The sequence below is a fragment of the Boleophthalmus pectinirostris genome, unplaced genomic scaffold (genome assembly GCF_026225935.1).
Source record: "Boleophthalmus pectinirostris isolate CB_2022bp ecotype Guang Dong unplaced genomic scaffold, ASM2622593v1 HiC_scaffold_9, whole genome shotgun sequence".
Lineage (NCBI taxonomy): Eukaryota > Metazoa > Chordata > Actinopteri > Gobiiformes > Gobiidae > Boleophthalmus > Boleophthalmus pectinirostris.
In genome coordinates this window covers 20,172,715-20,182,993 of record NW_026571541.1, presented here as the reverse complement: position 1 = coordinate 20,182,993, position 10,279 = coordinate 20,172,715, and the positions used below count along the sequence as shown (strand labels likewise).

The window sequence follows — 10,279 nt, the reverse complement described above, 5'->3', positions numbered from 1 at the left end:
GGAATAGCCTCAAATGGAGCGATGTGAGGGTGTGAAGTAACAGTCAGCACATCTGGTCTCATCTATAATGCAGCAGGCCTTTAAACGGCAGTTTGTCACCTATTGAGCGCTGCTGGCTGAAATCAAGCCTGACACCCAAGATGCCACTTGGAAAGGGTGACGGGGGTACGAAGGAGGGCAATAAGGATAGTGAGAATAAGGAGAACTTGCTATAATTAAAATCAAAACGACAAAAATAGTCAGTATAAACTAAAGAATTATACTTTCAATATTTTTTATTATCTAAAATGAAAGAGAAGACATCAATTTCCAAATCAAGACCAGGTTTTGTCTGAGACATCAAAATAACAAAACTAACAACAACTTTCTACAATGCATTTAACATTTTATAACTGCTGGAAATTAAACTTTGGATTCACCAACAAAAGGAAAAGGCAATTGGACTGGTTCAGTTGGAAGTAAATAGTTCATTTTCCAGTGATGAGAGGATTTCTCAGGACAACAATGACTGAGTCTCCTCTGAGGAACATTTTAGAGATGTAACGATCCTTATTCACAGGCTTTGACTTCTTTTTTCCCTTCCCACTCTTTGGAACTTCAGTCCACATTTCCTTTACATTTTCCAGGACCATGTTGCAATGTCTGCAAGAATATTACATAAAAGGACATCAGGATCATCAACAACTAGAACAACTTGAAACTAAAAACTGTGGTTATAATGTGGAAATAAAAGAAAAAAGGCAAGGTTGAAGATTTAAATGGTACATAAATGGGTATTTTGGCTGTGTAAGTGTTACCTATCAAATGCCTTGACTCTTCCAAGTAGCTTTTTGTTGTTGCGACAGTTAATCAGGACCTGTGTGTTGTTTTTGACTGACTGTGTGAGCACGGACAGTGGACCGGTGTTAAACTCCTCTTCCTCACGTTTCTGCAACTCCTCTGGCGTCATCTCTGATTTAGGCTTGGTTAAAAGACTCCTATAAGTGACACAAAGCACATTTTATTTAGTGTTTTATGCAATGTTTGATAGCTAAGAAAATAAGTAATATACTTAAAGATGTACTGCACTTTTAAAAGATGTATTTGAATAGAATATATGTTCTGGCGTGCTAACATTTATTTTGGTAAAAACAAACTGAATATGTTTAATTATTATTTCAAATCTATACTGTGTTGTTTTGACACTTGTAACTTCAATAATGATAAACTTGTATATTTGTGCTTATAATGATTAACGATTATATCACTCCTGACATGTCAAAATAAATTTCATCTTGTGGATTGTATTGTATGTAAATGCCAGTACAGTAACACGTGATCATAGAGTCCATAGATTAAAATGTTAATATTAACACCGGGGTAAAAGCCCTATACAGCTAGGCTAATCGTAGCATTGAGCTAAGTTTTGCTATGATGGTGATCTATTATCTGAAACCGTCCCGCTTTGTTTTATACGACAACATACTAGTAGTAGTAATATTGATGGGTGTACAGTGCATATTTTAATAGATCCATGGTACAGGGAAAAACAAAAAACTGTCCTGAAACCAAACAGAGAACGGCGTGGAGTCGGTAATTTTCTATTCATTTCATTGAGCAAAGGGAAAAAGCCTTATAACGCCGCACGGTCCCATTTTAGAGTGGAAATTGTATTCCCGACGGTATGATGTGTAAAGACTAAATGCACTTACATTGTTGATGTCTTGGGTAATCTATATAAGCGTAAAAACTTTAAACAAGCTCTGACGCTTTCTTCGTTCCAACAACGATGCCGCTCGTGTGAAACAACTACTTCCGGTTATAGAAAGAGTTTGTATTTCCGGGTTAATTTTTCCCACTTTTCTTCTTTGTGGTGTTTTTAATTTAATTTTATAGCAACGTAAACGTACGCATATAAACGTAAGATTTTTTTGTTTATATTTGATTAAATATTTCTTAGAAAATAATGAGCATAAAACAATGTGTGTTATGTTCAGCTGACTGTCATCGCAAACACAGATCAGTGGAGAAAAGTGGATACTGCAGGAGTAGTAAGTGGTAGACACTACACACTAACAGCAATGAGACATGGTGAGATTGGCTTTCTGTCCAGAGACAGACAGACGCCTTGGGCTGTACAAGCCATTCCACCTCATTTCAAAGGGTGGCACATGTAGCCTACCTGTGGAAGCCACTAGCTGCAAATAATAGATGCCTGTGTGCAGCTTAGAAAGGCAAGTGTGAGGGTTTGATTTCCAAAGCTTTAGATACCTTATATCTTAACTACAAAGTGGATCTGTTTAACAAGATTTGTGTTGCCCAATGTGTGAAGAAATTCAGCCTACATAAGACCCTAACAATGCTCATAAATAATAGCCTAAACCAATATTGTTAGTGATATTTTATTCTGTAGATGCCGATCATAACTCAATTGAAGAGTAAAATGTATCAATTCAATTGTTTGCAATCCAAAATAATATAACCCCCCCAAAAACAGACAGTGTGATTCAAAGTCATTTCAACAGATGATCTAATGTGCTTTATTTATAACAGCCAACAGTATTTTCTTACCAATGTATCCTCAGGGTAAAACATCAGTTTTCAGTAGACTTGTTGATTCACCGTCTTGCTCCTTTGCAGTGCTTATGCCAGCACTGAAAATATGATTATCCTCTTATCTAGACAGTGAGTTTGCCAACAGCCGTGGAAGTTACCTGATCCAGCCCCCTGATTTAACCACAGGCGACTGCATGTTCAGCTGAGACCAGAAAGGTGACAGTTTGTACTTTGTTACAATGAGTCTTTTGTTTTAAAAGAGGCAGGTGTCCAGGAAACTGTTCAATATATATCTTAACAGGTACAGCATTATTATGGTTATTTTGCTTGCAGGGGCCAAAAGGTGAAGAAAGTTTACCCTGTGGTTCAACAGTTTTGAGACAAGTTTGTAAGTATAAGTAACTTTACGTAAGTTTATCTTTCATTACTCCTGTTCACAAACAGGCCTTTTATTATTTAAACAAAAATATTGATGGTGACCTTATTTTATTTATTATTAATTCAGAAATAATGCACATTTAATTATTAGGTGTACAGCCTGCTCACCTCAATAGGTAAATTTTTGTCATTTCAAGTAAAAATGTTCCTTAAACTTTAATGTATTACCCCCAAGTTCGCCATCACATATAATTGATAATGGTTACATAGATCTTTTTGTGTGCTTCACAAAGAAGTAAACACTAGAGTACATGCAAACAAATGAAATCAATTAACTAAAGAGGGACGTAATAAAAACACAATTAAAAATGCAACAGTTACTTTGCTGTTTTAATTACATAAATAGCAATAATTCAGGTATATGGCATTTGTAATATGAATCACAAGCAACACTTAATAGCCTACGTCTTTTACTTATGTTATTAGTTTCATTTTTTATTATTATTATTTTTTGCCTAAACATTCATGTTAACAGTACATAACAGACAAATATCTTAGTGTGTTGTTGGTGCCTATTCACTCTATTTACACAACACTATCATTATTTTACAACACTGAGACTTTTTCATGCAGGAAAACATTAAACTATAAACTATTAAATTACTGGGTCAAAATATTTAATCCAGTTTATTTGGTTCAGTAGATTTATATTGGGCTTTTATTTTCTGCTTTTGAAATGATAGACTATTGGCTCATTTTTTGTGCTAAATTATTCCCAACATGTTGTTTTTTAGGCAGCATTTTAGGAAATTGTTGCAAACCTTAAGAATGTAAAAAAAAAAAGCCCAAGTGTGTAAGTCCAAGTCTTTCCACCCAAAATGAAATAAACTAACTCATAAATCCGCAGGCCTCAAACTACACTGCTGAGAGTTTGTTGTCTGCTGATGTTTAAAGGCCAATTATTTTTCCAGATTCCAAGATGATGGGCTAACTTGAGGATAATAATTTGGAACTTCATTATAGCATCCTCCGAGCTCTGAGAAACGTTTTGTGATAAAGTGTCCTGGAGAGGTTTTGGATAAGGCGCTTGTCTCCTGAGCCGTACTCGGACCGAAGGGTATTTGATGTGAGTAAAAGTAACTGGCCTGCCCAGTGATCATATTAAAAGAGCATGGATCGGACAAGGGTAGAGGACACGCGGGCATGGACGTGGAGAAAGTTGTGCATGAGCTGCCAATTTGATGGCGGCGTGCTTGTGCGCAACTCACACCAATATAGGACATCTCCTGGTGCGTCTGCACAAAACGTTCCGTGTCCGGAGCATTGGTTGCACTGAGCCTTGACCGTTGTGAAACAACCGAGGTGGCGTGGTTGGAAAAACTTGGGTGCGCTCCTAGGTAGGTCCCTGTGCCAAAGTGGGTGCGCATCGGTGACTGAAGCTGCAAAATCGGCGGCACAGGCCAGTAGAAAGGTCCCGCAGTGGCTAACGCCACGGTTGCTGTGTTGGTGTTCTGCAGACGACCCCCTTTTTTTAAAGATAATTTTGCCCTCGACCCCGCGCCGGTCCTGCGTCTCAGTTTCCCAGATGTGCCCCCAATGAAGACGTCCTCGCTGCAGGGATCCAACATCCAATAGTTCCCCTTGCCAGGGTCGTCGTAGTGCCTCGGCACCTTCACAAAGCACTTGTTTAGGCTGAGGTTGTGCCTGATGGAGTTTTGCCAGCCTTGCCTGTTTTGTCGGTAGTAAGGGAAGTTTTCCATAATGAACTCGTAGATGCCGTTCAAAGTGAGTCTCCTCCCTGGGCTTTGTCGGATTGCCATCATTATCAGTGCGTTATAACTAAAGGGTGGTTTCTCGGGTTTAGAGCTTTCGTTGGATTCAGCAATGCCTTTCTTTGATTCTTCTGTACTCACTGATAGTTTGGCGCTTCCGGGCATTGCTTTGTGTCGTGTTGTTGACAGTTTCAAAGACGCGCTTTCAAAGTTTTTAACCAAGCTCGGCTTCTCCGTGCGCAACGAGAGTGCGTTTGGAGATGACTGAGAAGCTTCCCGGTCAGTCACGAGGTCTTCACGACTCCATAGCAAATTGCTGATGCTAAAAGATGACTTGTGGATATATCCGTCTGTAATTTTACAACCTTCCATTGTTGTATGAGCAACATCCAAAACCGGAGGAGTCCGTTTTTGAGTACATCACTTGTGGCCACTACGCACTGGTCCACAGCGGTGCGTAAAGACGCACAGTGAAGTCAGGACCTGTGGAAAGTAATGGGACACATCTCTACTAAACTGCAGTAGTCTACAAGTTGTCTTTGTTGAAACCAAATAATAGTTTGTGCTTTATACACTTATTGGATTTCAAAGAACTAACTTACCATTTGCGCCCACCGAAGAGCTGAAGGGAAGAGGATGTCAGTGTGGCTGATAGGTGTACTCCGTAGCGCAATGATAACACATGAAATTTAACCTCCAAACACACGCCTTGTCCTCTGATTGGACTGACTGTCTATTTAACTCTCTCCCCACCTTTTGGAGAAAGTATTATGGCATTAAATCACAATAGTACAACTAGGAAAAGAAGTGTTTGTGTTTAAATTAAAACTATGTTTTATTATTTACAACAGTTTGATGCAAGCCCACTGTCAAAAACACAAGATTTCTTACTGAAGACATTTTTTTCCAAGAACAAATTGTACTAGACAAGCATGTTGTTGGATACCAACTACACAGTAATTGGGCTGCTTTAAAGTAGCGCAATAATGTGTTCTTTGTGCTGTTGAGCAAGTAGTGCATGCGAAAAGACCAATTTATTTCTGTTTACTGAGACAAAGATGCTGTTACTTCAAAGTAAAATAGTACAATACATTGATTTAAACAACATCTAGCCACTTAGTCATTCTTCTAACGTTAAAAAACCCTTTGTGATGCATACCTTCATCACAATTAATCATCACAGAATCCATAAAAGGCAAATAAAGCTCAAATAGACATTTCTTTGCATACATTTTTGTGATTTTATTCAAAATCAAAAAGCAATATACCAATACACCTGAAAATTAAGTAGCATATTGTAGTGACTGATTGTTTACAATTTAGTGGAAAAAGTTTTATGTGTTACATATCACATCACTCATTGTGCTTTGAGCTATTACAACCATGTCCATTCTGTCACTGTATTATGTTACTTTGCAGTCTCTAATTAATTTTGATATGTCCCCAGATATTCTCTTTGCTGCACAAGAGAGCACTTGTGAATGTTTCTGGTTGCGTTCCCCTTCTCTCTTATTTTAATGATAGATTCACCTACAGATAAATAAATGTTATGAAAACCATCTTAGTGATACACATACTAAGTATGACAGATTTAAATATATATATATATATATATATATATATATATATATATATATATATATATATATATATATATATATATATAGTATATATATATATATATACTGTTTTTGATCCTATATGTGCTACAAGGCAACACATTGGAGGAAACTTACAAGTCGCAAATACATTTTCTAGTATAATAAATGAATGCGCCAACTAATATTTTGTATGTAAATATTAAAACATACCATGCAGTATATCTTGTACAAATGCTTAATTTCAATTTATATTACATTTTCAAGTTACAATCTTGTCATAACAAAAGGCCCCGAAATCCTACCACTTAGTGCAATGTTGTAGCACCCCCTGGTGCATCATGAAGGTAGTTTGTGTAACCAAATATGTGTTTATCTTATAAACGAGATATTCACAGATTATCTGGTTGAGCTCAGTAGTGGCAAAGCAGAGTAGAGTTTGGCTCCTGGACATTCTGTATTCCCCAGATCTCTGTGCCCGAACAGCAGAAATTCAGGGAGAAGAAAACCTTGGGCAACTCCAGCCTCAAGGAGTTGTTTGACTGATGTTAGTGCCTTTAAACTTGGGCTTTCATCTGAGAAAGTTTTAATATAATTGAAATGTTTATCCATTTCATTATCACACCAGTAATTATAAGTACTTACCAGTAAAATTCCCCATGAAGGCAATCCCTAATGAGTCTTTATTGTGGCCCTTGGTATGAGCTCCCATGACACCCCATCCTCTACCTTCATACACAGTGCCATCCTCTCCAACAAGAAAACTAAATATATATATATGTCAGTTAAACTCTTAAAATTAGTAAATGCCCCTTGTGGCATAGCATCCTTTAACGTTTATAAAACACTTGCAAAAAACCAACTCACTTGTATCCTATGTCATCATAATGTTTGTTTTGCATATGACCTTTCTGGATGATTTGGAGCTCACTGATGCTCTCAGCTAGAGTTTTGGTATTTCTCATGGCTGTGTGGTGAATAATAGCTCTCTTTGCTGGATATTGCAAGTTGTCTTTATGATTTGGAGTAAGAGCTCCCCATTGGGCACGGGAAACAATATTCACTGAAATGTGATACATCAGTATAATAAGAAACTATAAGCATTTACAGATATAAATGGAGTATAATTATTAAGAAGTTTCATTTCCTTACCTGCCATAACTGAAAATGCGTCTGACAACTGACTAAAGCACCCTCAGTATCCTTTATTGCCTGTATAGGAGGTGTGGCCTGGGAAAACACGTTTTCTATTGCTGCGTGTGGGAATGCCCTTCAAAAACACACCAGTCATTAATCAGCATTCCTATACACCAAACTGTGACAACAGTCATGTGGGTGTTGTATATCAAGGAAGTTTGACAAGGAACTTATAGCCTATTGTTGCGTAATTGAGTAAACATAATTGTAGCATACAAGGAAGTGGCATAGGGAAATTTAAAGTCCTAAGTAAAAAAAAAAAAAAGATGAAAATTATGTTTTAATCCAAATGATGTTTTAATCCAAAACAACAGCCAGCAAATTTCAACTGCAATAAAAAACTTAATACAAATCATGCAATTTTTATACAAATAACTATTTTGTAACAAATAAAAACACCTTCATTCTGTCCATCTGTGCCCACAGTGGGGGGCTGTGCAGACATAATAAAGACGCATGGCATCCTGTAATAAAATAAAAAACAATTAATACTACATTTAGGGTTACTCTAAAAAAACAAATATTCATTTGATTATTTTAACAACTGAGATTGTCAATGATTCTTTGATACATGGAGATGGAGGAATAACACACTTGCATTGTGCATTGTGTAACTTTTCTGATAGAGGGTCTGTCAAATGCTTTTCTCCTTGGAGATGTTATTGATTTGTCTGGAATTTTTCACAGTAAACATTTCTATCTTCATGGAGACCAAACCATACCAAGTTACAGGTCAGATCTGTGGAAAGGCAATGCTGCTCATAGTCAGAATTTCTGTTTTTCCAGGTATTTTTGATCTATAATCAACATGTAATTGAATAACTGGAAAAGAGTTGTTTATTGTCATATTGTGCAATATTCCAGGCAGAGAAATGACATATCCATAGAAACAAGCAGGTAACAGATGCCCAATGAAAACTTACATAGTGCACCTTTAATATTTCCAGCATTAAAAATAATACAATAAGTAAACGTATAAAACTAGTTTACAGTGCTATGTGTGTTCGATTTACGTACCTCAGCCTTCATACTGTGAGACTGAAAGAACACTGCCTCCTTGTGACCGCATCTGAAAAGATTTTTTGAGCGTTGAATAACTAAACATTCAACTAAATGTATACACTCTTTTGAGCTCCTGAAACTTACTTTGGACAGGGGTGATCTTCTGTTCTTGGTAATGTGGGGTCTTGAGAAACATCAGCAATAATTTGAGTCAACTCACTGAAAAACAGAAAGCAACCTTCAGACAAAGAGAGACCAGGGGACAGTACGGTTCAGTGAGTGGTGAATATAGCTTATTGCTGATGACGTTACTTACTCGACTTCATGCGTGATTTTGTTGACATATATACAGCTATTGTCAGCCTCTTGTTGGTAGTCACAGTTTCTACACTGTGGGGTTAACAGATTTTGCATGAATGGATTTTCTACTACGAAAATAGGTGTTCTGCTTTAAAATGAAAACCTACCGCATAAAGCAGGATACGGTTTTCTTTGTCTTCTTTAGGATACAACATGTTGTTACTGAAATACATCATTGTTGCATTAGAATTCACTGTTAGACACTGTGATCATTCAATGATTATAACGTAATGTCTGTGTTGCTTTGGCTAACACAGGCTAACATTACAAAAACAGACTTATAAAAATACTCAGCTCACCATTCTTGGCAAAATCGTATGCCGACAAAGCCCGGCTCGTAGTTGCCCGTCTCCAAATCCATGGGAAATATACTAGTATGCTTAAACCATGTAAATTAACTTTAAAGACAAATGTGGGCTATCCGTGTGGTCCGAAAATAAAACCACTGCGCATGCGTACGGTCCAGAGATTTGTAGTGATGGCGCCCCCTTTCGGTTAGGCGATGTCATTACAATAGGTCCGAAACACGACCTAACTACGGACACTTTTTGAAAACTTGATTAAGTATGAAATCTGTCAAGTGTGTGTTAAATATGCCAAATGTGTAATCATAAAATGTGCCTACAATGTTTACCATTTTTGAGAGTACAGAGTAGTACACACGGAAAATAGTAGTGATAATTACGTTTATTAATTTTTTTATTGATAGGCCTATATTGGGTTAAAAAGGCACTAAATGTTACAAAATAGAAGATGCATGAAAAACAAGCAATTAACTGCTGGGTTATAAGAGTTGAAAGCCACTTAAGGCCTACCCTAAAAGAAAGCCAGTAAAGACAGTGTCATTGTCTTCAGTTGCCAGGATGTCATATCTGCTTCCAAACACCTGGATCCACACTTCGTCTTTTTTAACCAGCTTCAGCACACTGCTCATAGACGCCACCTGCGTACACCTGTCGTCCCCGGAGTTGGCATGATAAAGGGAAGCAACTTTCTCGCCGTTCTTGCAAATAGCACAGTGACCGCGTCCGTAGATTGACGCGTTCACGGCAAAGTAGTAGACGCCATCTCGTGGACAGGTAAAGACACCACTTTCTCCGTTGAAGCTGTTTCCCTCGTTCAGTTGCACCATGCTGAATTTCATTGGCCCTTGGTTTTTTGGACGGCTGTGATCAGTGCACAGTTTGGCCGTGAACGCAACTCTCTCTGTTAGTGCAAGAATAATTTGTCATTTGTTTAAAAAAAAATATATATATAATAATGAATAGACTAAAATATTGTCCTACCTGAAGAGAAGTAGTCTTCAAGATCCATGGCAGTGGGAGTGTCTGGTCTAATTCACCTAAATAAAGGAAAATTACAAAATTGTAAAGAACCTTGTTTAAAACTATACATGATACTGCCAACATGCCTTATTATGAGTATGCATGTTGCAGC

The 10,279-nt window shown here is 37.4% G+C and overlaps 4 protein-coding genes across 4 annotated transcripts; all 4 read right to left on the bottom strand.

Annotated features, from left to right (window-relative positions):
* Window positions 1-245: 245 nt before the first annotated feature.
* On the bottom strand, window positions 246-1,847 carry snrpd2 (small nuclear ribonucleoprotein D2 polypeptide). Its single transcript, XM_020926879.2, has 3 exons — window positions 1,692-1,847; window positions 798-977; window positions 246-642 (listed from the first exon to the last, which is right to left on the bottom strand). Coding segments are annotated over exons 1-3 (357 nt in total). The 5' UTR covers window positions 1,694-1,847; the 3' UTR covers window positions 246-467.
* A 1,425-nt stretch (window positions 1,848-3,272) lies between these two features.
* foxg1c (forkhead box G1c) lies at window positions 3,273-6,309 on the bottom strand. Its single transcript, XM_055148062.1, has 2 exons — window positions 5,288-6,309; window positions 3,273-5,168 (listed from the first exon to the last, which is right to left on the bottom strand). Exon 2 carries the CDS (start codon window positions 5,055-5,057, stop codon window positions 3,873-3,875), a length of 1,185 nt encoding a protein of 394 aa, XP_055004037.1. The 5' UTR covers window positions 5,058-5,168; window positions 5,288-6,309; the 3' UTR covers window positions 3,273-3,872.
* A 62-nt stretch (window positions 6,310-6,371) lies between these two features.
* pglyrp5 (peptidoglycan recognition protein 5) lies at window positions 6,372-7,645 on the bottom strand. Its single transcript, XM_020926894.2, has 4 exons — window positions 7,436-7,645; window positions 7,151-7,346; window positions 6,929-7,047; window positions 6,372-6,858 (listed from the first exon to the last, which is right to left on the bottom strand). The coding sequence occupies exons 1-4, from the start codon at window positions 7,440-7,442 to the stop codon at window positions 6,683-6,685; spliced, it is 498 nt and encodes a 165-aa protein (XP_020782553.1). The 5' UTR covers window positions 7,443-7,645; the 3' UTR covers window positions 6,372-6,682.
* Window positions 7,646-7,753: 108 nt separating this feature from the next.
* On the bottom strand, window positions 7,754-9,312 carry polr2i (RNA polymerase II subunit I). The gene is made up of 6 exons (XM_020926896.2): window positions 9,142-9,312; window positions 8,950-9,004; window positions 8,799-8,872; window positions 8,627-8,701; window positions 8,498-8,549; window positions 7,754-7,944 (listed from the first exon to the last, which is right to left on the bottom strand). The coding sequence occupies exons 1-6, from the start codon at window positions 9,201-9,203 to the stop codon at window positions 7,882-7,884; spliced, it is 381 nt and encodes a 126-aa protein (XP_020782555.1). The 5' UTR covers window positions 9,204-9,312; the 3' UTR covers window positions 7,754-7,881.
* Window positions 9,313-10,279: the final 967 nt, after the last annotated feature.